The sequence below is a fragment of the Pyricularia pennisetigena genome, chromosome 6, assembly GCF_004337985.1.
Source record: "Pyricularia pennisetigena strain Br36 chromosome 6, whole genome shotgun sequence".
Lineage (NCBI taxonomy): Eukaryota > Fungi > Ascomycota > Sordariomycetes > Magnaporthales > Pyriculariaceae > Pyricularia > Pyricularia pennisetigena.
Window position 1 is genome coordinate 2,491,665 of NC_043744.1, and position 26,554 is coordinate 2,518,218.

General features: G+C 52.2%; 6 protein-coding genes across 6 annotated transcripts; 1 reads left to right on the plus strand and 5 right to left on the minus strand.

Annotated features, from left to right (window-relative positions):
• Positions 1-749: 749 nt before the first annotated feature.
• PpBr36_04571 (uncharacterized protein) lies at positions 750-1,997 on the minus strand (the record flags this gene model as incomplete). Its single annotated transcript, XM_029891730.1, has 2 exons — positions 750-1,611; positions 1,843-1,997. 2 exons carry the CDS (start codon positions 1,995-1,997, stop codon positions 750-752), a joined length of 1,017 nt encoding a protein of 338 aa, XP_029749939.1.
• A 422-nt stretch (positions 1,998-2,419) lies between these two features.
• PpBr36_04572 (uncharacterized protein) lies at positions 2,420-3,477 on the minus strand (the record flags this gene model as incomplete). Its single annotated transcript, XM_029891731.1, has 2 exons — positions 2,420-3,339; positions 3,441-3,477. The coding sequence occupies 2 exons, from the start codon at positions 3,475-3,477 to the stop codon at positions 2,420-2,422; spliced, it is 957 nt and encodes a 318-aa protein (XP_029749936.1).
• An 811-nt stretch (positions 3,478-4,288) lies between these two features.
• On the minus strand, positions 4,289-13,804 carry PpBr36_04573 (uncharacterized protein; the record flags this gene model as incomplete). Its single annotated transcript, XM_029891732.1, has 2 exons — positions 4,289-13,572; positions 13,630-13,804. 2 exons carry the CDS (start codon positions 13,802-13,804, stop codon positions 4,289-4,291), a joined length of 9,459 nt encoding a protein of 3,152 aa, XP_029749937.1.
• Positions 13,805-20,546: 6,742 nt separating this feature from the next.
• PpBr36_04574 (uncharacterized protein) lies at positions 20,547-22,773 on the minus strand (the record flags this gene model as incomplete). Its single annotated transcript, XM_029891733.1, has 5 exons — positions 20,547-20,626; positions 20,699-20,904; positions 20,992-21,196; positions 21,283-21,620; positions 22,709-22,773. 5 exons carry the CDS (start codon positions 22,771-22,773, stop codon positions 20,547-20,549), a joined length of 894 nt encoding a protein of 297 aa, XP_029749934.1.
• On the plus strand, positions 22,214-22,753 carry PpBr36_04575 (uncharacterized protein; the record flags this gene model as incomplete). The annotated part of the gene is made up of 2 exons (XM_029891734.1): positions 22,214-22,302; positions 22,402-22,753. The coding sequence occupies 2 exons, from the start codon at positions 22,214-22,216 to the stop codon at positions 22,751-22,753; spliced, it is 441 nt and encodes a 146-aa protein (XP_029749935.1).
• A 1,288-nt stretch (positions 22,774-24,061) lies between the features above and the next one.
• PpBr36_04576 (uncharacterized protein) lies at positions 24,062-24,593 on the minus strand (the record flags this gene model as incomplete). The annotated part of the gene is made up of 3 exons (XM_029891735.1): positions 24,062-24,286; positions 24,357-24,404; positions 24,465-24,593. 3 exons carry the CDS (start codon positions 24,591-24,593, stop codon positions 24,062-24,064), a joined length of 402 nt encoding a protein of 133 aa, XP_029749932.1.
• Positions 24,594-26,554: the final 1,961 nt, after the last annotated feature.

Genomic DNA, 26,554 nt, shown 5'->3' on the forward strand with positions numbered 1-26,554 from the left:
ACACACTCTCACACACATGTCAGCAGCGCCCCGCGACGAGGCAGAAACAAAAAATTAAAAATAAAAAAAAATAAAAAATAAACCCAGCGCCACGGGAATGGAATGAACCATGATGGAAGGGATCGGCTAGCTTCCAAAGAGGCCAAGGGCTGAGGCCAAAGCAGGCTAGCTAAATCCTACAATTTGCTAATCTGGCATAGCCCATTGAAAAGCCAAAAAAAAAAAAAAAAAAAAAGTCGCCTCGGCAAGCTTGGATACTTAGCAATCTTGCCTAAATAAACGAGCATCAGCTTCGGCATTGCGCGGTCGGGGGATTTGCGTACTGGCTGTACCGGTAGACCCCAAGCGGAGAGCCCGATCGGCTCGACGGCAAAATCGGGCTGAATCGGGTCAAGGAGCTTCAAGGGAAGTTTGACTTAATCGCCGCGAACTATTCATGATCTATGGCCAGGGCTGTCGTGCTCCAGAATTGATCTCCATCTCCTCAAACAAACTTCTGGCAAATGTCATCCCTGATCTACCCACCGTTCTACTAGACTTACTAGTAGTCTGACAGCGGCTTATTCCGATACGTCTCCATGGTCTTGTCTCTGAGGCCCGCGACGCTATTGTTGAAGATGAGGCACAGTTTACAGTATAAGGAAATAAATGGGATTTTGATTGATTTCCCATAAGGAAAAAAAAAAAGTCAGCGAGCGAGCACAATCAGCTTTACCAAATGACTCGACCCTTGCACCCAAGTCGTCGCTTCAAATCACCGCGTAAGCCGCAGCGTAGCTGACGCTGGAATCGCTAACATCTTCAACAAGGCTGCTCCTGTCGTACTTGACAAAGGTGAACACGCCGTCTCCCTTCTTAGAGCCTGACGCGGCAGCATCACCACCGGCCCTCTCCTTCTTCAGCATTTCCAGCGCAGCCATGACAACCCCGATCGGGTGACGTCCGCAGACCGTATTCCCGGTCACCTTGAGGTTGTCGTAGAAGGCGTCGTGGCTCCCCGTCTCGATAGCGTCCATGGCCAGGTGGTCCAACACTCGGATACCCTCGTGTATCGGGACCGGCAGGTTCCGGTCCGCCCTGCCGAGGCTCCTCACCCCCTGGACGGTGCCGTCGCTGGTGTACTTGGTGTAGCCGAAGCGACTACCCCAGTGACAAAAGTCGGAGCTGACGATAAAGGCGTTTTCCGGGTCGCGCAGGTACGGCAGTAGCAGCTCCCCAAAGGCCTTTTCCGCGTCTCGCTTGTTATCTCCTATCAGGATGGGCACCACGGGCGGCCACGAGGCGTCGCCATCGCCGTCGCTGCCGCCACCGAACGTCTGCTTCAGCCGTTTGGCGAGGTACGGCAGGTGCATCTCCAGGCTGTGCTCGTCCTCATCACTGTGGCGCGGTATGTCCTTGAACTTGCCCGTGTCTCGGAGCTGCTTGACCGTGTCGAGGTCCACCCGTAGGTTGCCGAGTGGCGTCTCGTAGGTAGCGTAGGTCGTCAAGGCACAGCCGGAAAGATAGTACGTATGTGAGGGTCCAAGGACAAAGATCCGCTTTGCGGCGCTGACGTCAAAGACCTTGTAGGCCCAGGCGGCGCAGGGCCCGGAGTAGCTGTAGCCGGCATGACTGGTAATGGGATATGGTGGAATCGTTAATGATAAGTAGGCTTGAAGACTTGACGGAACTAGAGCGAGGAATATTCAAGGCTGCCTAATCATGCTAGAGGAGCTTTACAGTGATACGAGGTGACAAGTAGGTTGATAGGTGAGACGGGACAATCCAGAGAGTTGGACAATGACGTCAGGGCGACCAAGTGCATGAGGATCGTCAACTTGTTAAAATATCTAGGAAACTTACGGTGCAATAATCACTCTCGCACCTTTGATAGGTACGTCGTTGTCGTGGATCTTGTCGGGTACCTCAGAGAGCCATTCATCGAGTTGGGTGTTGAGCTTGGATGAGCTGTGCGTGTACCAACTGCCGGCATGGGTTGCTCTCCGAATCCCAGACATGATCCGATTTACTTGTTCCGTGAATTCTGATCTAATTCCTCGTGGGCGATTACGATATCAAGTTGAATTACCGGTTTTCTTTTTCTTTTTCTTTTTTCAAACGATTCGTGTCCAATTTTGCCTGAGTATGTTATGAAAGAGAGATGCATTCAATAGGTGTCGGCGAGCAAGATAGGCGAGCTGAATCCAGTCTAAGTTAACTTGGAACTGCCCCTCTCTGGTGCCCCACTAACGCCATTCTGAGTGAGCATCGCGCATATTCTCGCGCCAACTTGGAGATTCATAGAAGATGAGCGAAACCGAGCATTGGGCCCTTGCTTTTTTTTTCTTTTTTTTTTCTCTCTTAATTTCATCTTTGACTTGACTTCTAATCCCATCCAAAACTTCTTTGGATCCAACGCATCTCACACACAAAACTTCAACTAAAAGCCGTCATCAATTCCCCTCGTCTTCTCTACCTCCCTCCTCTCCTTGTTCACATCGGCCCACCATCCCATCGTCTCCTCCTCACTCTTGGTATTCCCTTCTGCGTCCAGCTGCTCCCACGGGTTTGGGGTCAGGATGTAGTGCACATTCTTGACCTTGTCGTCGCGCCAGATGGCATCGTGCACCCCGGGCCACCGCAGCGTCTTGAGTGCGTTGTAAACGTAGGGCAGCGCCACCCAGCGGTCCCGGTACAGCTCAGAGAGCAGCGACTGGTCCGCAAAGTCGAGCGACGCCGCATTGTTCTCCATGTGGTCCACGATCTGCTGGAACAGGATCCGCGACGGGTTCACCACCTGCAGGCCCCCGTTGAGGATCGGCAGCGGCACCTTGGCCGGGTCCGCCCCTTCAACCTGCGCCTTGTCCGGTTCTCCATGCTGGGTCGTGAAGGCGCAGTTCTCGGGAACCCAGTCCTTGGGGTAGTGCGCACGCTTAAGCGGGTTGCAGACGCAGGCGTAGCTGGCGGCAAACACCCTCTTGGAGTCGGGGCCGCCCGCAGCCGACACCTCGGGCGCGTCCAGCTCCATCTCCATCAGCTCGTCCATGTTTTGCAGCACCAGCATGTCCGAGTCGAGCTGCACCACTCGCTCGTACTGCTCCAACGAGAAGGGCGTCAGCTTGCTCCAGCAGTCGTAGAAGCGCGGGTCCTCGCTGTAGTCCCGGCTCGACTTGGTTGGGAGCAGGTACTCGATGCGCTGTGCAGCGATGCCCCGCGACGCAAGCGCAGTGCGGCCAGACTCAGGGAAGGTGTCCGTGTACAGCGCCACGAGCGGGTACTTGGACTTGTGCTTCCGTAGCGCGTAGTCCAGCGTCAAGAGTCCCGGCAGGTAGTCCAGATTTGTTATCAGTGTCGTCCAGACTGAGGGACCGTTGTGATTTCATCATGTCAGTCATGCCGGTGCTTTTTTTTTTTTTTTTTTTTTTCTCGTAAATATGAGTGCTATGTTGTAGTTTTCATACCTCTGCTGGAGTCCACCGCCCGCTTGCCGTCCGCCATGTTGATGATGATTTGTGTGGTGAGAGAAGTTTATGACAATACAAAACCACTCGACCCGTTCAAATAATTCCGAACACTTGTTGCTACTGGTAGGTTATGAGCGAACCGCAGGGGGAAGAAATAACCAAGCGGACAGAAATATGCCCAAGAAGGTAAGCAGCCGGCTAGAGAGGGTATACGAAAAAAAGAAGAAAAAAAAAATTGGACGAAGCGGGATTTTCAAGTGATAAGTCAGTCAGTAAAGTAAACCTTGGGTAAGGTTCTTCCCAGGCACAATCCGAAAGAACCTCTGACGCTACGGGATGACAACATGGTGGGGTTAACGATCAATCAATCTACTACTGACTCTGCTTCTCCAACTGGCGCGCTAATACCTGACCGAGCCGTAAGCTAATTAATGTAGTTAGTTTGTTTATCTTCTTTTCAGTTCTAGAATACCTCCCTACCTACCCTCCACCCGCGTTGTAACCGTTCAAGTCTTGGACGCGGGTTTGTCTTGTTTTCGATAGTCTGCCGTACCTGAATGAGGCGGAATTCACAATCTACCCTTTAGCTTACACTGCGGGTAATGCCACTGCCTCACTGCATTCAGCCGATCTCGTGAATAATAATCATGTTTTTCAAAACGTTGTCTCATGTAATTCCATAACTTTCGTGATCAAGCCAAACAATCTATCCTTTGCATACATCCTAACAATCATGCCACTCATTACCATGCATCAAAATCCAAAACTTCTGTAGTGATGCGCTCCAACAAACAGCAAAGCTTCAAAACAAAAACTCGTAAATCGTGTCAAATCTCTCCCTTTCATCATGACGTAAACAGTCTCTTGAACACCGCTCGGAAACCTCCCTTCTTCTCCTTCTTGTTGTCCCTGACGTTGTCAGAATCTTCCTCGGCATCCGCGATATCCTCCTTATCGCGCTCCGCGCGCCCTGCCGTGGTTGCCCGCCTCTGGAGCTGCTCCCTCTTCTCGAAGCGAGTCCGGCGGTGGAGCGCCTCTTCGCGCGGCTGATCCAGGTCGTCCTTGGTCTTGTCGACCGAGCGAACTGTGGGGCTCTCCCGGGACGATGGCTCGTAGCTTGCCCGCATAGGACGCACGGCATCCCGAGACGCCCGCCTCGACCGCGCAAAGTCTTGGGAGGACCTCCCCGAGCCAGACTCCTCCGCGGCGCGCCTGGCATCCTCGGCGACCTTTTCGCGGGCTTTTTGTAGTTTGCGCAAGGTATTGGCATCTTCGGTCACGCGGCTGGATCGGTGCCGTGACCTGGTGGTGTGTGAACGCTCCGGAAGAGGTTCTTCCGGAGGCGGGGGGACAATCGAACGGTCTCGATCTCTCATGCTGCTGCTGCGAGCGGGGGCAGGCGGGATTTCACCCGTGCCGTAGGAATAGTCGATACCGTCAGCAGGCTTGGAGTGACGACTCCTGCTTGAGCCGAAGAGGCCAGTCTTTGACGGTGGAGGTGGCGGCATCTCTTCCCGTGCTGCAGATCTGTGGCTGTGTCGCCTCGACCTCGCCCTGTCGCTGGTGCTCACGGGCGGGGAGGTTGGGGCCGGCGTAGGTGAGCCGTGGCCTCGTTCCTTTTCACGTAGCGCACGAGCGGCATGACGCTCAGCACGCCGCCTGTCGTGTTCTTGTTGCTCCTCGGGGGAGCGGGCAGCGTGACGCTCAGCGCGACGCCTCTCATGTTCTTGCTGCTCTTCGGGAGTTCGGTGTTTTCGAGAATGTGACTCCTCCGAATATCCACTATCCTGGCGCTTCGGTTTGTGTGAGGGCGAAGACATGGAACCCGAAGCATCGCGATGGTGGTCAGGGCGGCTTCTGCGATGGTGCCTCTTTTCGTCGCCATTCTCGTCTCTTGGGGTGCGTTCTTCCCTAAGAGTCCGGTCTTCCCTAGGAGTGCGACTTGACCGGGAAGAGTGATGGCTCGAACGGTGGTGATGGCCACTACGCGGTGTCCGAGGAGATTCGGGGTCCGCCACCGATCGTTTATCGTCTGCAAAGAGGTCAGCAACGGAATCGCGAAGCGCCTGGTCCACGTCACGGTCCCTGCTCCTCTTCACTGGATATTCCGCCGCCGTTGGCCTCTCTGGACTCAGAGAGAAAGGGTTTGTTCCCACGTCACGCCACCCGTACCCCTGAACAGGGCTTCCGGTGGGCGACAAGCGCGGGGATCCCTTGGGGCTCAGAACATCGCAAGTGGCATAGAGGATGACGGCAGTGGCAACAATCTCCTCAGCGTTCTGGATGGAGAGCTTACGCTGTCTTCTCAGGCTCCTCGCCTTGCTCATCTGTCGAGCAGGTTCGTCTTTCAGATCTGGGAGCACCACTCCAGGCGTCGGTGCCCTGATTGGATCCCTCGAGCCGGATGCAGTGAGTTCGAATGGAGTTCTGGGCCGTGTGATATCGGTCTGCGTGCCTGAACTAACAAGCTTGACGGTCGGCCTCTTCGGTTTCTCTGTATCGACGCTGCGCTGCGATTCGTACTTCTCGCCCTTGTCCTTGGACAACATTGCGCGTGCGGCCATTAGTCCAGCTGCTCCAACAGCTGCAGTAGCACCGGCTGCCACTGCTGCTTCCTTCATGTTGAATTTTTCGCCCTCATCCACAGACTCGTCTTCCATAATTTCCTGGGGAGCCTCCACTTCGGGAGCGTCTCCGGGGCTAGTTTCGTGAGCAAGGGCAGGAACAGGCGCACTGGCAACCTCGGGAGTTGGTTCTGGCTCAGATTCACTTGGCAAGCTTTCGCCAGCGGTCTGATCCGCTTGCGACTCGGCCTCTGTGGCTGCTTGCACCTCGACAGCTTCGGCGGCTTCTGCCGATTCCTTAATATCGGCCTCTGGTTCACTCTTTTGGGCCGGGGCGGGGGCTTCGGCCTGAGTCTCCTTGTCATCATTGCTGTGCTCCACGGGCACTGTCTCCTCTGGTGCTACCGGCTGAGTCAGGTCATCTACGACGGCTTCAGGCGCATCTTTCTCTGTATTGTCTTCGTGAACCATATCGCTTTCAGTTGCTGTGGCTGGCTCAACGAGTGTCTCATCGATAGGGGACTCTTCCAAAGCTTCAGATTCCAAGACCGTTGCCGTTTCGGCTGCGTTTTCAACTGCGGCTTCAGCAGCTGGCTCTTCGATGGCTTTGCTTTCTTCGACCAGCGATCCGTTGGCAAGGGCTTCAGCTGCTGGCTCTTCTTCAACTTCTTTACTTACGGCGCCGCTGTCGTTTACTTCAGCGCTATCGGTAGCAGCCGCAGCAGCAGGCCCCGCGGTATCAGAAGGTTCCTCGGGGGTGTCGTCAGCAGCCTTTTCCTCGGTCGCAGTAGCAACCTTGACGCTTGATTCCGCGTCGGCTTCCGCAGGGCTATCACCATCAGTAGGTGAAACGTCTTCTTTGACCACCGGCTCGGGGGCTTCTTGGACTGCAACGGCTTCATCAGCGGCATCCTCAACATCCTCCGAGGTGGGAGCTGGTTCGGGTGCCTCTGAGCTCTCTTCTTGGCCCTCGGGGGATTTTTGGACTGCAGCGGCTCCATCATCAGCAGCAGCCTTAACTTCTTCTGAAGTAGTAGCTGGTTCAGGTGCTGCTGGGCCCTCTTCCTGGCTCTCAGAAGTTTGGGTGGCCGCAGGCGCATCCACGATCTCAGGCTCAATGGCAACCTTTTCGGCATTGTTGTCCGAATTTTCACCTGGAGTTGCAGTGGCATCCTGAGGAGCAGATTCGTCCGCTGCGGTTACATCTTCGACTACTGGTGGTTCTTCGTCAGCCGGATTCTCGATAACAGGCTCAGTGATAGCATCATCCGCGGCTGGACCGGGCTCTATGACAGGTTCACTCCCCGCCACGCCCTTGTCCGCATCGACAGTCTCTGCTGCAGAGGCATCTGACACTGCGATTGTGTCAAGGTCGACGGGCGCAGTCGCTGGCTCCTCTTTGCTCACGTCTGCGGCATTCTCCTCAGGAGCAATCTGCTGATCATCAGAGGCGCCCTGAGGGTCGTCTGCCGGAGGTGTCTCAGAATGATCAGCAATCTCTGCGACGACCGCACTGCCATTGGACTCCACGTCTTTTAAACGTGATTCCTCGGTCTCCTCGACAGTTGGCACCTTGTCGCTGGCAGATGCCTGATCCACAGCGGTCTCGTTCGGTTGCGAACTAGTAGCATCTACAGTTGAAGCCAGATCCTCAGCTGGGACAGGCGCTTCTGCTGGAGTATCAGAGGGCTCCTCTGCTGGAACAGCAGCCGGCTCGACTTGCGGTTCCACCGAGCCCGTATCAGCATCAGTGGCCGCTTGTTCGTTGACAGCTGTAGTCTCCTGAGAAACTTCAGCCAAATCGACCGGCTCTGGCGTCTGTTCAGCCGCATCGACAACCGGAAGCTGCTCGGTGACCTCGACGAGCTCTGCAGGTTTGGTTTGCTCGCTAGCGTCACCAGTCGCCATGACAGATGTAGTTGCCTCAGCATCCGAGTCCTTGGGTGTATCTGCTTCTACGGGATTCTCAGCTGGCTCAACTGTGTCAGATTTCGGCTCCGGGTCAGCGCTAGCAACTTCGGCTGCATCAGCCTCTGGCTCTGCAGGCTTATCAGACGTCTCTGCAGTGGTATCCTCTTGGTTTTCGAGAGCAACCTTGTCTGCAGCTTCAGTTGGCGAATCCTGTTCAGGTTCTTCTGCAGGAGGAACGTCGCCTTCCGGGGCCTTATTCGGGCTAGCTGCTTCATCGGGATCAGTGCTGCCGGCCTCTGGCTCCGCAGGCTTATCAGACGTCTCTGCAGTGTTGTTTTCTTCGTCTTCGGAAACAGGCTTGTCCGCAGTTTCAGTTGGCGAATCCTGTTCAGGCTTTTCTGCACGAGGAATGTCGCCTTCAGAGACATTATTCGGGCTGGCTGCTTCATCGTGATCACTGCTGCCGGTCTCGGGGGTAACGACTGGCTCGGTCGGCGATGCTTCCACAGGCGCTGGTGGCTCCTCAACTGCTTCTGCTGCAGGCTCTTCACTCGAGATCTCTACGGCCGCTAATTCATCATCTGGCTGAGGAGATGCTTCAGGCACGTTGACTGGCTCCAGAATTTCAACCGCAGAGCTATCTTTTGACACAGACTCGACATCCAGGTCTTCAGCAGGTGCCTTATCAACCACCTTATCCTGGGCTTCTCCCAAAGTCTCAGATTCATCGATTGAGGCATCAGCTGCTGGTGCGACATCAACTTGTGCGGTCGGCTGCTCCACCGTTGGGGAGTCAGAGGCGAGCTCAGGCTCTATTGCTGTCAATGGCTCCCCCACAGGCTTGTCGTCTGCCTCGGCCGCTTTGTCTTGGGTAATATCGCTGCTTTCAGGGGCAGGTGGCTGGTCTTCTTTGGGCTCCACAGGCTGGGGCTCTTCAGATACGGCAACCTCTTCCACGTTCGCGGGCTCCGATGGAGGAACCTCGGCTTCAATCTCAGGAGGAACATGAACAGAAGCAGGTTCAACCTCTGGAACAGGCTGCTGTGAGCTTCCGTCCTGCTCGAGCCCTGATTCTTTGACAGTAGCTTCCTCCTGAGGCGGCGCCATACCAGCGGCTTCAACAGCTGCCTGCTCATCGCCGGCAGGGGCCTCGGCGGCTTTATCGATAGTTTCCTCAGCTTCCATGCCGCTTCCAAGTTCTTCTGTCGGTACGATCTTTTCTGCGTCCTCAGGCGTTCCGTTCGGCTCAGAAGCGGGAGGCAAATCGGATGGTGGCATGCCTTCCGAGGGCTCGACGGCATCTTTCTTAGGTTCGGGTGCGTCTGCTGACACAACTTCCGAAGTTTGCATAACATCACTCTCCACATCTGCTGGTTTGATTGACGCCTCCGGCTCGCAAGGATCGGCCTCCGAGTCTTTGGGGGCAGGATCCTCCGCCTGGGTTACTGCGGTCGGCGGCTCATTCTCGGCTGAAACGGGAGACCCACTCTCGTCAGGAGCAGCCAACTGCGTCGGTTCTTCGCCAGTCGCTACGGCGACTGCGTCGTTTACGGCAGCACTTTCCTGGGGCTCGACTATATCAACAGATTCAGACGGAACCTCTGCCACCGGTGGCGCGTTATCCTCTGCGAGAGCCGCCGGTTCCTCTAGGTTCACTGCGCCGCTGTCATCAGCGACTTGCGGATCTTCTGGCTCATCGGCATCGAGGGCACTTGCGGCAAGGACTGCTGCAGGTGCAATAACCGCTGCAGCTGCGACTGCTTTGCTTGCCTTGCTCTTTTTGTCCTTCTTGTCTTTGCTCTTGGATTCCTTCTTGGACGGCGTCGACAAATCTTCTTCGGGCTCTTCCGCCTTCGGAGTTGGAGGGTCTTCGACGGGCGTAGGTTCAGTAGCCTTGCCTTTCTTCTTCTTTTTCTTATCCTTTTTGGAGGATGGTGCCAAATTCTCTTCGGGTTCTTGGACCTCTGGCGCTGCTGGAGGGCTGACTTCGTCGCCGACTTCAGCTTCAACGTCGGCCGTATCCTTGTCCTTCTTCGAAGATGCAGGCAATTGCTCTTCTTGCGCGACTGGAGGCGGTACTTCTGGAACAGGCTCGGAATCAGATGCACCCTTGCCCTTCTTTTTCTTCTTCTCTTTCTTGGAAAGCACTACCGGTTCCGGTTGTGGTTCCTCGACTGCTGCCACAACTCCGACAGGGGTTGCATCTACGCCCTCTTCTTCCATTTTCTTGTCCTTCGACGGTGTCGCCGCCTCATCCGCCACGCTGGCGTCTGGTTCCACGGGAGCTTTAACCTCATCAGGATGAGCCACATCAACCAGAGCCTTGCTCTTCTTCTTCTTTTTCTTGTCCTTTTTGGATGAAGAAGATAACTCGTCTATGTCAGGCTTTACTGGTGCTGCTAGAGTCTCTGGCTCTGCAGAAGCAGCATCCAAAGCAGATGTATCCACGTTTTCAGCTTCAACGGGTTCCACCTTCAATTGATTTGCCTCGATGGGCGCTGCTTCGACGGGAGCCGTTTCGACGGGAGCCGTTTCAACCGGTGTTATATCCACTGCAGCTGTTGCCGCTGACGCCGCCTCAGCGTCGTTTGGATCTGCTGGTGCTGCCTCGGCTGGTGCTACTGCCTCAACGGGAGGGACATTGACGGGAGCTATCTCGGCCAGCGCCTCTGTTCCGGCGGGTACTGCTGCTTCGGCTGGTGTTGCTGCCTCCGCGGGAGCTGCATCGTCATGAGCTGCCTGAACGGTTGCTGCCTCAGCTTCTGCTGCCCCTGTTGCCTCAACGGCTACCGCATCTGCCGGAGCTGTCTCGACCAGTGCTGCCTCAACAGGGGCTGGCGCCACGGGCGAGGAAGTATCCCCGTCTGTTACCTCTGTGGCAGCAGCAATCTTTTCCTTCTTCTTTTTCTTTTTCTTCTCCTTTTTGGAAGAAGCGGACTGCTGAGGCTCCGGTTCTTGCTTCAACTCAAGCTCTGGTTCTTGCTTCGGCTCAGATTCCGGTTCCTGCTTCAGATCAGGTTCCGGTTCCTGCTTCAGCTCAGGCTCCGGTTCTTGCTTCAGCTCAGGCTCCGGTTCTTGCTTCAGCTCAGGCTCCGGTTCTTGCTTCAGCTCAGGTTCCGGTTCTTGCTTCAGCTCAGGCTCCGGTTCTTGCTTCAGCTCAAGCTCTGGTTCTTGCTTCAGCTCAGATTCCGGTTCCTGCTTCAGATCAGGTTCCGGTTCTTGCTTCGGTTCAGACTCTGGTATTTTCTCTGGCTCTGGCACAGGCGGCGGAGATGAAATAACGGACTCCTGAGGAGTCGCTGTGCCTGACTTGCCCTTCTTCTTCTTCTTTTTATCCTTCTTTGAAGACGGCGACGACTCTGCCTCGGGTTCCTTCTCTGGCACAGGCGTTGCAGGCTGCGGCTCTGCTGGTGGAGCAGCGTCGACGACCTGGCCCTTTGGCGCTTCTTCTGTGACCGCGGGAGCTTCCTCTGTAGGGTTAAGGGTGCTCTCGTCCTTGTCATCAGAAGGTGCCATCTCATCGGCTACAGCCTTGGTCTCTTCCGTGGGAGATGATGCTGTCGCTGCTGCCTCTTCAGAAACTGGAGGGATGGCCTCTGTAACTAGCGCAGGCGTAGACTCTTCGGTAACCGGAGCAGCAATCTCATGGGAAGCAGCGGCTTGGTCTTGGGTGTCTGAAACATCGATCTCTTGAGCGTTCGTGGCGGGCTGTTGCTCATCGATCGAAGACGCGGGCCCATCGACCTTTTCAGGGCCATCCTTTTCTGAAACAGCAGGAGCGTCTTCTTTGATCGCCTCATCAGCTGCAGTATCTGCTTTCGAGGTTGCTTGTTCGTTAGTGGCCAGAGAAGCTTCCTCTGCATTTGCAGGTGGTGGGACGTCTTCGGCAGCCGTGGGGGCTTCGTCCTTGGTAGTTGAATCGGCCGCTATTTCAGCATTGAAAGGTTCTGGTGCTTGGACGGTATTCGGGACAGCTTCATCAGCATTGGTTGGCGAAACTAAGTCTTCAGTCACTGCAGGATCTGCAGCCTTGGCTGTGGGAACAACTTCATCCGAGGCCTTTTCCGTTGTCGATTCCTCGGTAATGGAAGCAGCTTCCTCTGTAGATTTTTCAGGTGCCGCTTCCTCGGCAGCGGGAGGTAGACCATCCTCACTAGACGGGTTTGCTGCAGCTGGGGCACTTTCTTCCACGGCCGGATCGGCCGCCTTGTCGGTAACTGGGACATCAGCAGCGTCGGCAGTTACTTCAGCACTCTTCTCGTCAGATACTGCGGCAGGCTCTTCTGACTTTGGAAGAGTTTCCGCATCAGCAGCCGGCGATGTTGCCTCTTCAGCGACAACAGCATCTTTATCAGTAGCTGGCGCAGTGTCTGCTTCTACAGTTTGCAAAGGTGTCGGCTCGGCAGCAGGCGCTGCTGGTTCTTCAGTGGCCGTGGCATCTTTCTCAGCCTCTGGCACAGCAATTGCATCCTCTGCAGTCTCCGAGGGCTTGGGTTCGCTAGCTGGTGGGGCAGCCTCCTCAGTAGTAGGCTCATCGGATTTCTGATCAACAGCGACCTCAGCATCCGCTAGTGGCTGTTCTGGAGCGGGGTCCGCATCTACTGGTTTCTCGTCGGTGCTAGGCGCAGTCGCTTCCTCGGCGGGTTGAGCGGCCGGTTCCTCGACTGCGCTAGGAGCCGATTCTGCATCGAGAGCTGCTGGAGCCGCATCTTCTACGGGGGCAGAAGGCGGTGGCGGCGGCGGAGTGTCGTCCGTTGCACCCTTTTTGCTCTTCTTCTTTTTGTCCTTTTTAGAGGTCTTGACCTCCTCGACCAGGACAGGAGGAGGTGTTGGTGCCGGCGGCTCTTCAGATGACTTCTTTTTGCTCTTCTTCTTATCCTTTTTGGACTTTTTCGCCTCCTCAAAGACAATCTCATCGGCCGCAGGTGAAGTGACCTCGGTAGTTGCTGAGGGCTCATCGGCAGGCGCAGGTGGTTCCTCGCCAGGTGCTGGGGGCCCATCAGTCGTGGCTTCCTCACCCTCCTCCTTGGCCTTTGGTTCTTCTGCCGGTGGCTCTGGCTCTGGCTCTGGCTCTGGCTCTGGCTCTGGCTCTGGCTCTGGCTCTGGCTCAGGAGCACCTTTTTTGCCTTTCTTTTTCTTTGACTTTGGAGTCTCTAAAGCAGGCTCTTCCGCCGGGGCAGGCTCTGAATCGGTCTTCTTTCCTTTGGACTTTTTCTTTGATTTGGACTCATCCCATTCGTCCTCGCCAGCCTCCAAGGCTGCTTGTTCCTTTGGTTTCTCGGGTGGCGGATCAGGGTCAGACTTCTTGCTCTTGCTCTTCTTTCCCTTCTTGTCGTCCTCGTCTTCGGAAAGCTCAACGCCCTTTTTGCTTTTAGATTTCTTTTTTGACTTTGAGCTTTCCAAAGTCTCGCCGTCATCGGCTGGAGGAGCAGGCGTCTCCTCAACGGCGATCTTCTTTTTTGACTTCTTCTTCTTGCCCGTGGTTGCCGGTTCATCTTCCGGTACAACCTCTGGCTCCTCGGCCTTGGATGGTTCCGGCACTACCTCAGCATCGGCTTTCTTTGCTGCCTTCTTCGCTGCTTTTTTGGCGGCCTTTCTCTGGGTCGCCGTCATGGGCGTTTCCCATTCTTCGTCCTCCGCCGGTATACCCCCATCTAGAGTCCAGGTTCAGCTGACTGATCTTGATAAAGATTGGCTGTATATTTACTCACCTTGTCCGTCTCCGTTCTGGTCTATCGGCTTTTGATCCTCCTCTGCATCTGAGGGCTGGAAGTACTCAACCTTTGAGTAGTCTGCGTACTGCGGCTCGCCATATGAGCTTACGGCAACCTCATTACCCCATGGATTTGTCCGCGTCGGACAGTAGGAAACATCTTCGAAGCTCATTCTTTGGGGACCTTGTGAAGGCTTGCGGCTTCTGCACGCCAGTAGGTGGCGAGAGAGCCTGGCCAGACGGTCTTATCAACAGGACTGCCTCCACCTGGACGCAGGAACAGCCCTCTCGAGTGTAAACAACAACCAAAAGACGTCGCCAGATGTGGGGCGTGCGTTTGGTGGGTTTTACGAAGTTTCTCGTGGTGAAAAGGGTTTATCCCAGCAGTCACTTTTGATGGTGAGAGTTTTGTCCTGTGAGACTAATCGAATTTGAGAGTTGAAGAGCCCGGGAGATAGATAGCCCAAGCTTGGTATACAAATGTCGATCGCTAGTGCGGGCCTCTGGCAAGAAAAGCAGCGAGAATCGGGTTAAACAAACGGAAAAGGGGTATCACGCGTACACAATAATGGGAATTACCAGGGGAATGCTTGAAGATCGAAGGAGGAAAAGAAACCAGGAAGCAATTGTTTGTTTGTTCGAGGCTTCATAGGGTTTCCTTTGAAGACGAACGGAGCGATCAAAACGGCGGAGAAAAAACATTGGGCTTCGAGAAGGGCAGGGGGGTACCATGAAATTTGGCACGCCCCCGGCAACCTATAATATAGCCCCTTTGCCGATATTATGGAGCAACGAAGGAAAGGAAAAAAAAAAAATATTAAGCACAAAAGAAGAAAAGCTGATGGCTGGTTGGCACCTGCAAACCCCACGGGCGGGAATTGCCTCTCTTCCACTTGACAGATCGAGGCGAGCAACAACAGGTGGTCAGAACCGGGCGGCATGGGGCGCCATTGGACCAAAATAATTAACAAGCTCCAGCGCCCTGGCGCCACGTCGAGATGAGGGGTCGAGATGGATGGTAGTAAAGGTGAAAAAATAAATAAAAAATAAAAAAAAATAATAAAAATAATAATAAAAAAGAGGGAGAGAGAGCATTAGGCTTCGGGTGTTTCCCGTACCTATTACTGGTACAAGGTTGATGAGGCGTGGGGTGGTTCGCTTAGAGACTTTAGTAGCTTGAACACCTACTACCTGCCTTACAGTACATACAGTAAGTATGTTGTGGTCTTGTAAGACGCCGCCCGTCAACGTCACACTACTTTACTGCCAAAATGTAGTTGCAACTTGCAAGTTCCGTGGTTAATTGGGCACACAATTGACTTCTGCAGCGCCCAAAGGGTTAGCGCGCAGCCCAAAAGCACGGGATCGACTGTGATACGTTTCGTCACACCCAAAAAAAAAAAAAAAAACCGCCGTGAGGCCCTGGTAAGCCTGGCTTCTCTGGCTTGTCTGGTTCTAAGATGATTAGAAAGGAAAGCCACGTTTCTTGCATAATTTATTGCAAAGTGTTGTCAGCAACGGACCTATGGTTTTCTTCTGGATTGGTCAACGGACTTGAGGCCTATGGGGTTGTGTTTGGCACCTTGCATTCGCTTCCTTTTCGATGATGCTGATCGCGGCCGATACTCACGGTGGGTAAGGAAGCTGCCAAGCCGCTCCCCAAGACGCAAGGCACACAATACTGGCAGATTGTAATTACCATACGGGAAGTACCTAGGAAAGCATGTACCTGGTACGGATAAGTACTGCCAGATTGGATAGAACAGTAGGTAAGGGCATACAATACATGTTTCTAGGAGTTCCCATGCTGTTCGATCCCGTAAGTGATATCTTACTGGCCGAGTTATTTAGCTCTCAGGCGGGTGCCCACCGGAACCTGGGTACCGGCGGCTGGGATCCGACAGGATGAGTAATGAGTTAGTACCTTTTGCCTTGTAATTGTATGCAGGAGTACACATGCGGTTGAGTGGATAAATGGCCGATCAAAACGGGGCCTGAAAAGAGCTTGCATGCAAAAAGTGCGAGTTGCTCCAGTGAACAAGTGGGTGTGCTACGTGGCAGACAACGGGGGGAGGGGGGGGGATTGCGGACGGTTTGGACGGACGGTTGTCAGTTTCGAAGGCCCAGCCAGACCCGACCTCGTCCGAACCCCGGTCTGCAAGTGTGCCCAAAATCCCAGGCAGTTCAGTGCGGTGTGCAGCCGCCAGTGTGGGGATGAGGGGCAGTTTTTGCTTTGTAAGAAGAAACAGAAGCACCTTTTCTTTTTCAGACGACAGACAGTTTATTCTTTGAGGCTGCACAGAAGTTTCTGGCATCAAAGCTTCAGATGTCGACTACATCATAAATGTGCCTGGGCTTTGCTGGGATAACCGGGCTATATTGGGTACCGAATTGCAACTGATTGGGATGTATTGGGTATCTTATATCGCAATCTTAAAGCAATATCGGGCTCTCTCTGGGTTTTGTCATGCCTTGGTTTTCTTCATTCATCGGCGATGCCGAGAGCAATAATTGGATTGTTTGTGTTGGATACAAACAGAATTAGATATCTAATCTCAAAGCATGAACGGTTGCTATGCACTGGCTGTCATCTAATTTCTCTCATCTTTAAAAGGAGGCCAAAGGCTCATGTACGTGGTCGCGCATGGAAGCAGGGACTGCCGCCACACGCAAACTCTACGACCATGCCCAACGTTACAAGATATATAGATGCACTTTTTGTACAAATCAAGGTTCTTCTTCACTGCTTCTCGGTACTTCTTTGTACTGTACTATAGTAGCCTCGTCAACTGCTTAATTCGCCACCTGGGTCACCAATGGGCGGTGTGCTACCGCTTTGCGTTCAGTAAAGATACTTGGTTTATCCCAGCCTCGCCATCTCTAGCACCCACTTTGCCTCTCCATTCCACGATCCATTTTGACCAGAATCCACAAGTTGAGTCACATCGAGGTGCCCTAGACCAACCAACACGAGTAAGTCCTAGCCCGCACAAACACACAACCAAACAGAGACATGGCATGCAAGACGTCACAGTCATAAATTCTGTCAACCGAAAGCTTTCCAACAACAAGCAAGCATCTAAGCAATCGGATATGGTGTAGTGGCTAACATACGACGCTCTCATTCCGAGTCAACCGTCGTGCCCGGGGTTCGATTCCCCGTATCCGAGGCCTTTGATGCCCGGCTAGCTCAATCGGTAGAGCGTGAGACTCTTACTGGATTCTTCGGAATCTGCCATCTCAAGGCTGTGGGTTCGACCCCCACGTCGGGCTCAATTCCCGGCTTCAATGCCCATCTTTTTGCAAATTTTTTGTGATTTTGTAGCTTTTTGTTTTTGTTTCATCTGGTGATGCTGTTTTTTTGGTGTTGTGGTGTTGTGCTATGAGAATGGCAGCGCCCATGGGTAGATCCACCTATGTATTGGCCGACCTACCCAATAGCAACAGCCTGCTTAACATGGGATAAAGGCCTCGTCCACGCTTCCACACATTTACCCAATAGATATTCTTTATACCGTCCTATTGGTCTTCCATTTCGTTTTTATGCATCCAACACAGGCTTTGTGCGTCCATAGTTTGGAAAATACAATCTATGGCCAGTCTCGGTCAAGCCGGAGGTTACTTTACCCGGCAATGCTGTGGTAATTGCAAAGAAGATGGAGAAAGAATAACTGCGCCTAGCAGGTTATATATATGCAATAAAATAAAGCAGTCACAAAACTAGTACCTTTGACAGAATAAGTAACTCCTTCTATTTACCCGGAACGTCTGTCGCGGCTGGCTTGGAGACTATGTTGCTCTATCGACAAATCAAATTACACGAATATGTCCAAAACGACCATATACTTTGACCTTGGGGCAACTCCAAAAAAAAAAAAAAAAAAAAAAAAAAAAAAAAAAAAAAAAAACATCGAAGATAGTTGCGAGCAGAAAATTGTGGATAGTAAGGTTACCCAAAGATGCATTTGTCCATACTTCATCGAAACCTGGAAACCTGATTATCCCCAGCATATGTTAATGCAACTGGACTTGTAGGTCATGTAGAAAAGTTAACCGATAAAATATAAATAATATCCGCTGGAGTGCTCGTGAGTTGGGCATAGTGTTACGTCAAGCTGAAGCGTGAGGGTGACTGGTCTGATGGCGATTGTACAAGTGACCCAGAGCATCATAAGATGATCGAGAAGAACAAGACTTGAAACGGAGCGGGCGAAAATGGCTAAGCCATACCCGCTTTTCACACATTGGGATAAAAAGATTGCTTATAGGACCTGCCCAGTCCCGGGCTTTCCAGGCCTTGTGGCGTGAACGAAGAGGCCCTTCTGAAGGTACTGTTTGCATGCGCCAACACTCTCTCAAACGATGAATGGAAAGTATACAGTTTCTAGCAATAAGATCCAGCAATTTGAGACTGTGATGCAGGGACATACAGATGGACGCACTGATTGTTATAATGTTCTGAGTGGCAATGGCGATAATGGGAACTTCGGCGATCGCCATAGCAAATTCTGATATCTGTGCGTCTTTTTGAAGTGTGATTGCGAGCTCATATTAGAGGTTGGATGCGCTGGTCTAAGCATTCAGCCAAAACTCATAAACAATGGCAGAAAGATTCATGTTTGCCAGTTACTTAGATATAATATTGTCTCGTGCTATTTTATCTGCTATTGATTGTCGCAGATACAGGTCTTGGAGGTCAGACAGGAAGGTCAGCTTTACATGCTACATGCTCATAACTGAAGCGTGTTGCCGCAGTATTGCAGACTATGAAGATATCTATCTTGTTCTCGACGGACTTTTTGACATCCGGAATTCGCCGAAGAATGCATGTGTCATGGATATATTTAATGTGCTATTTCTCGAGTCAACTGCCCTAGCTGAGCAACTTGCATCTGATCCAAGATGATAGGATATGGGTGAGGAAGAATTTGCTTGCTTCTGTAGGGGTCGGAGAACCTGTACACTTAAGGCCGATGGCCTCCGACTCCAGAAAGCTTCTTAGAAAACGAGCTGTTGAGCTGGAACCGAAAAGAGAAAGGGTAAATATAGGACTGGAGAAGCAGCTGTGTCTTGGAGTTAGTTTACATCATTACTAAGGGTATGTGGATACATTTCGATGCGGAGCTGCTGTCTTCCAACAGTTGGCTCATGGTAGTCGTAGAAGTCCTCGTTCACACATGCCAAGCTCACCAGGTCTATAAGAGACAGCTGGACTAGTACCATGCGGTGAGATTTAGTTATTGTATCCTGGCTATTCACGAGACTTTGGGGACGTGGGATCAGGGGGAACTCGAGAACATGAACCGACGGGTTGGAGGGGGGCAAAAGAGAACTGTCAAGGATATGACGATGTTGCAGCCAAGAGAAGAAGATACTGTGGAATTCAATATCCTATGGTGGATATTGTGCTAAGTCAAAAATTCAAACCGGTGGAAGATTGGGCAAGGACAGGCCAAGTCGGATGCAGAATACACCGCAGACAATCATCTCTGCATAGATCCTACATGTTTGCCCATTTTTCTTGAAGTTGAAAGTAGGTGAGGGTAAGTAGATATCTAGATATCCAAGGTCAAACAATCATTAGACTTGTGACGAGAGTAACAGTGCTGTCAGTGGCTGATACACGATTCGGCCTTTGCACGCATGCATCCCCGATATATCAGTCCATACATGCCAAAGGGTCACTAGCCTCAAGGTCGCAGGCGCCGCGAGCATGTGCAGCATGGGCGGCTTCACCAGCTGGTTCCGAACTAGGTCCCTGTTCTTCGCTTTGCCAGAGCATTTACTGTCCCGGGGCTGTGAGAGCATATACATGTTGTGTCTACGTCTACATAACAGCGGAACGACGAGAAGATACAACAAACGCAGACATAATGCCGAGGCACAATGTTGCTCACCCAGCTTAAGTCTAGGGTTTTCACTGGAGTGGTGTTTGCCAGCGCATTTGGAAGCTGGGAGTATTAATTTTGCTGTGCATATAAAACTCTGAGCCCTACATTGGTTAATATCACGAAGGCCACTGGTAGACCAGCCACTAGCTCAACATCATGGAGAATACGGCAATAGCTCAGCACGGTGGGGGCATGAGTCTACTTCGGAAATATAGTGATATAAACAACGAAGTAGCGGAGGCCCTGCCGGGGGTGTGCCGTTGAAGGATCTATGGGTCCTCTTGATCTTGAGAAGTATTACATACGACCAATTCGACTTATTGTAGGCCAGCTTGGATGAGCCTGCATATATCGAACAAACGCATAGCGAAGCACTGGGCTCTGGAATCGTATCATAGGCCAACCGATGAAATCGCAACTATGAGAAATGAGGAGGGAGATCAGCTCTATTCAAAACGGTTTGGGCGATTTCGACGACACTTCAACATCGACGTCTCTGAAAAGATGTATATGGTCAAAAGAATCATAAAGCCCGCCCTGATGAGGATGGTGCAAGTTAGGGGTACACGTGACCTCGTGGCTTAAGGGATCGGCCAGGGGCTAAATTACCCGTCCACCTGTTCACTCGAGAAAGGCGGGCGTGATGTCAAATCCAAGGACTAGCCGCCTTCCCGGACTCTGTCATGCACCAAAGCCCAGATCATTCCATGCAACGCATATCCATCACCGATTTATAATGCAAAATCCTTGATATTACTGTCTAGTCGCAAAACTCCATGGCGCCGATCCAAGACTCCCTCAAGTGTGAACAGGACAAAAACTTCCAATAGGTAAATGTACGGTGTCCGGTAAGGATGCCGGACGAATGGGTAGGTGTGGTTGTGGCGAATGAAATCGAAGCAGATGAAGCGATTGCGCGATAAACTGAGATACCCAGATGAAGTGACATTGACTGTCTGCCTCTGCAGTTTGCTGAACCGAGGCTTGAGAGCTAGAACCCCCGGGAGATTGACGACATCGCATCTCACATGGCCATCTCTGCCTGCAGCTTCCTGAGCTCCGCCTCCTCGTCGTCTTCCTCGACGGCCGTTGCCTTTCCCTTGACTGGTAATCACATTGTCAGTACTGGTGATCATGATGCAAAAATATCTCCCGCAAAAGCTCTCCCGGACTCACTTTCTGTATTCACAGCTGCTGGTAAGCGGTGGATAGCGTCCGATACCGGCCCGGTCTTGAGCATATTCTCGTCCAGTTGCTCTTGTTGCATCGCTTCCAGCTCGTCCTCCAGGTCGGCATCGTCGATCGCCTCGTTGCCAAGTTGGTTGTTTGTGATGGCGTTGACAATCTCCTCGCTCAGAGCATTTTGCTCCCGTAACTTGTCCCTGTGTGGAAGAAATCGTGATTGGTTAGCCAAGGGCCAGTGGCATCGGTGACACCAGAGTAACAACTCAAGGAATGCCAGAACGTACATGGTCTCGTCCACCTTCTCCACAGTGAGCTTCCCGTGTATATCCTCCATGGCCTTGCCTGCCTTCTTCATGGCCTCGAGTGTCTCCATGTTGATGTTTGCAGACTCGATGGCGTTTATCTGCTGCTCAAGCGTGCCGATCTGTGAGAGCGTCTGGTCGAGACTGTGCTCATGTGTCTTCTTCCTCTTCAACGCGGCCTTGGCGGCTGTCGGTTCACGAGTATGTTAATCAGTAAGAGCCAAGCACAGCCTAAATATCCGCGCTAGGTTGGGGCGGCTGCTGTTCACTCACCATTCTTGTTTGTTGAAATGTTCTTCCTTGCGATCGCATCCTGTTCGGAAATCTGATTTTGCAGGTGCTTTTCACGCTTCTGAAGCATGTCGAGTTGTGACCGTAGCCCCAAGATGGCATTCTTGGGCGTGTCCTTTCGCCGTTGCGCGGCGTTTCCACCAAACCATCCCCATACGCCTGACATGATTAATTTCTTCTGTGTAAATAAGAACCAACGTGGTTGTACAGAGTCCAACTCGTCCCGTCCTGATATAAGTCTTGTATGAGCCCCCCAGTTCCGTAGGCCAAGGTCGTCTGTCGTCTGGATCGCTTCGGACGTGGACGCGGCCGTAGGTTTGCTTCACGGCTGACCTGTCTCGCCCCGCGCGGAACTTGATAAGCCAGGGTTATATGGCGGGGTATGAGCTGAGGCAAGACTCTCGTTACGTAGTTCGTCGATTTAAAGGTTGAAAAGGGGATGGAGCCAGCGATAAATTCAAGTGGTAGTGTAATAGGTGCGAGCCGCAACGCGGTGCTCGGGAATGTTTCGTCGCCAGAGTTTGAAGTACTGGTTGGGTGGGAATGACGGCGATGTCATCTGGTAGGTCCGACGCCAGCTGCCTGGGCACGGGACGGGGGTATGATGCAAGTAGATTCGAGAAATGAGCCACAGCAACGTTCAGCCGGACATATTCCGATATTAGTCATCAACGGTCAAGACCCCGATCGAGCAGAGTAGTCTCGACACGTGACGGACTCGGGCGGTGCCTTGACTTTGTTTGAATCGATTGCCAATTCTGGAGGATTCGAGCTGAAGTTTACCCAAACTTACTTTGCAAGGTACCAATCTAATTTACCTGCACATACATAGTATCCTCGAGGTTCCAGTCAGGCAACTGGTTGTTAGCATATCTAAATCGCCCAGCCGGCCACAGCACAGGTCATCCTCATCATGTCGAATGGCCCTCCTCCATCGAGACTAGTCTCGATTTCGACGCTTCCTTCATGTGAGATCGGAGACAAAGTGAGGTTTCTGGGCTGGTGAGCTGTCAAGACATTTTGACTGCTTTCAAGGGCAGATTTGAGAACAAAACGATCCACGACTGACTGGAAGACTGACCAAACGCTGCCCATTGTCAGCGTCACCTCCTATGCGACCAGTAATGCGACCCTGACGCTCGAAAATACATTTCAGCTGAGAGACCGTGATTCCGGTCTCCGCCAATCGCGGGTTCAGGCACTCGTCGACGTAAATCTTGTTCTTCAAGCCTTAAACCAAGAGCAGACACGGCCTGGTGAATGGGTCAACGTTCTTGGCTACGTTACCAAGTCGGGTTCCTCTGGCGACAAAAGAACTGGCAGCCATCGTGTCAAAGTGCAAGCCCTCTTACTTTGGTCCGCTGGGTCACTGAGTCTACAGGACTACGAGAAAACACTATCGTCTCACATTAAAGGATTACCAGCCGGCCCGGACTCTCCGAAAGAGTTCTGAGAACGTACGCCCGGCGGCATGGCTGTACGGAGTACGTGACACACGCCCTGTGCCGTTGCCGCGCGTGTCCTACCTTGCATGGCTGCAGTATTCAGTCTACGATTTTAATTGGCTAAAATAAAAACAAAAAAGGAAAAGAAAAGGCAGTTGAACAGAGTACGCCATCGCACTAGACTTCTATGCTGGCATGCTACGGTTGTTGTCTTTGACTGGCTCGGAGCAAGCACCGAATTCTCTCTTTTTTTTTTTTTTTTTTTTTTTTTTTTTTTTTTTTTTTTTCCTTTCGTGATACCCTTACAATCTGCTCTGGAGTAATACAGCAGATTGCCATCTGTAATGGTAAATTGAGGATTGAAAGATGGTGTTGTTGTTGTTAATTTTTCCAAAGTCTTGTGTACCATCCTCCTCTTCTGACGTCGAACGACCAATCAATCGGTCGCAGTCACTGGGGTCACTGGGACTAATGACAATTTCCGGCAGCATCAAGCATAATGGTGCACAGTTCGGAATCCCAGAGCAGGCAGCCCCCAAAAAGCACTGACTGCGCATACCGGCATTCCGGTAACTGCCATGTCATCGTGCTTGACGGAGCAGAAGGGCGAGATAGGTGGTCATCCAGACCTAGTCTCGCTCGGCATTGGCTCTCGTTCAAAATAGTAAGTCTCATTTGGCGGTCAACCTTCCAAGTTGTTCCGGCTTGCAGCTGGCTGACAGTTTGAGCACAGCAAGTGTGCGGGAACTTCCGACCGCCATCTTGGGCAATCTCCTTATCAGAGACATTATTCAGGTTCAGCCTGGTGTTTAATTTTGTGCTATCCACCAGAAAGCTTCTATAGAGCTACTCAGGCAACCAAAGCAGCGAAACGGAACAATACATTTGCCTAGTCCTCCATCCACAAACCAACGACCTCTGCTGGCTGTTGCCGGCGCAGTCAGATTCGATTCTTGGCTAACAAGGCCTGAAACTCGGCGGCGCAGTGACAACGCAATCGCACTGCTGCAGGCTCATACACACCAGCCGTTGCCATACATGAATAACATAAAAATATGCAGCGTCCATTGGACCCCCAAAAACGCTAGATGACAGTATAGGTCTCGACATGGGCAAATGTCACGCAACAGCGACAGCAAACGCCCGTAACGCAGCGTAGAGTATCATTTACAACATGGGATCTCCGGCCCACTGCATCGGCGATGCGCCATCTCAGCAATCTTGGCGCTCTCTTTGGCAGCGCCAAGCTTTATTGGGTGCTTCGACCTGCACACATTCTTGGGTTCTTCCACCGAACTCTCGGTTGTTTTCATTGGTCAGCCTGGGCGTCTGCTACGGCCGCCTCTCTCATCATCCCTCCTGTGCCGCCTGTGAGGGTTTCGTGTGCCAGACCCGCCACGATTGATCTCCACGGGCTTGTGCCACGGACGCTTGAGAGTCTTTTGCTCGGCGTCGGCACTGCTGCTGCCGGATGACTGTCGGGCTTCGGCCTGTCTTCTATACATTTCGCGAGACTTGTTGCATATGTCGTCGATTTGTTCCTACCGCCCAAGTCAGGAATCGATTTCGAATGCGTATCTGCTTAGTTCAGTTTTTGGACAGATGGCTCACATCAGAGAGGCATGGCCCTGGAGTGGTAATCAGGAAGCCATCCTCGCCCTGTGATGTTATCGTGGTCAGTGGTATATCTACACCTTTCCTTGGCCACAGGCATCTTACCTCGTTCTGATAAGTGCGCACGCTGGCCTCAGGTCCGAGATAGTAACGTATTTCGGCAACAATCACCTTTCTGTGGATGTCTATGTTGGGGATCCAATATGTCTTTTTCGCTGCTTCAAAGGAAGACATGACTGCGAATAGGTATTGCAGTTAATGGCTTAGATGGCGCTGCCGGGGGAAACACGGGGCACAAAAACACAACCCTCCTTCCTCTTCGCCATGGGGGTTGGCGCGGTATTTATATTTGCCCGTTCACGGTAATAACGGCTGATCCTCAAAGTGCACACGAACTCAAGACAATGCGACTCTGTGATAGGGCGTACTTGTGATTGTTTTATGCAGCTCCTGGCCAATGCTTGTTCAACTTTTTTTTTTTTTTTTCATTTTTGAGCTTGTTTCTCTCCGTTCATCTCGTTCAAGATCTCCGTCAGCTACAAGCTTAGTCCCTTCATTTCACAGCCTGCTGCCTTGGTGAAGTATCAGTGACCGGAAGAATACCGCGTTCGACAGGGTTATTTCTTCTCCCCTTTGCCAATTTGGCATCGAAACCGTGAGTAGAAACCTACGTGCAGCCGATTTCGTAAGCGGCGCGCGGCGTGGTTAAGACTTGATTGGTTTGTAATTGGCCGCCTCACTTTGCTTTTTCTAGCAGTTTTTCCCAACCTGGGCGACTTACACCACCCTCTTTTTCTCTCTCTCTCTCGTCTTCGTCACGTACCTTCCCGTGATGCACCCCTCAATCACTGCAAATGCATGTGCTCTTTTTGGAATAATTCATCTAAGAAACGAGACCAGTTTACCATTACCAACAGCAAACCAGGCACATTTATTGACGGATTTCCATGCAAGCAAAATAGAATGACCAATCCCAGCTGTACATAAAGCTGTTGCCGGCTAGGATACATTCCGGCAGGCAAAAAGCCCAGGATCCGTTTGAATGGAACCTCTCTGGAATGTTTCGATTGCCGGCCGGGTTCTAGATAAAATGGTAAGCAACCCTCCACTACCCGCGTGTGTTGGTTCACCGGTATCTGTTTATCTCGTCTTCGCATCACGAGCGCCATAGTTTTCGGGCGCGTCCAAAGTCCGCCCTGCTGTCGATCTTTGTTTCATTCGAGGCGAGGAGAGATCTAGAAATATCGCCACTTCCAAGTGTTGTTGGTCATGGTTTACCGTGAGGGGGAGACTGCTCAGGATTGTCGTTTCGGCAGTAAAAAGCAGCCCGATTCTGCAAGTGAGGTTGCCTTAACCTCGCAGCTACGGAGTATATTTTAGCGGTTTTGACAGCTTGTCAACTAACTACCATGTAGAAAGCACAACTGCCGGCTCAAGCTGTTCATGGGGATTCGGGCGACGAAATCGCGACTTCGACCTATGTGCCTTTGCGTACTTCTTGCCATTATATGTGGTGCTCTAGTTTGCCCGCAGGCGAGCAGTGAAATGTGAGCTAAGGCTGGCAGGCAGTAACCTAAAACAATACTTGACGATCTGTCAAAAATATATCTATCGCCTGGCATTGTCAAAAGCCGAATGCTGATGGCACTTGGGTTGCTGGCCAAGACTACTGCGTAAGCAGCTCTGCTAAGTTACGGACTATACGCCGCACTCCATACATGGGATAGGGATTTGCGACTCCAGAGCCACATCCGACTACTTACGGAAAGTCAGACACTTTTTTTCACTGTACACAAAGAATATACAAAGCAAGGCAAGGATCTACAAAAGACCTTGCCAACAAAACCGGGAATACCCTGAAATCTGACCAGGCTCTCCCCGATCTTATGCCTCGCCCAAATCGCCCTACCACCTCAAGAGTGGTTTCCCCACCCAAAGTCCAATATGTGATTAAAGAAAGCTGCCCAAAGAAGAAGCACATGCCCCAAACCTTACTCAACCTTGATATTTCTTTTGCCCCTCGAAGCATAGGATCACCTCCAATTGCAGAAGAAGAAGAAAAAAAAAACCCAAAAAGTACAAAACGACCCTCCATGTCATGAATATGCCCGCGCATTGCCGCCCAACGACACACCGCTCGCCAAGACGGCGAAACCACCCCAGACCGCTTTGCCTGGCCCGCGTGCCACGAACCC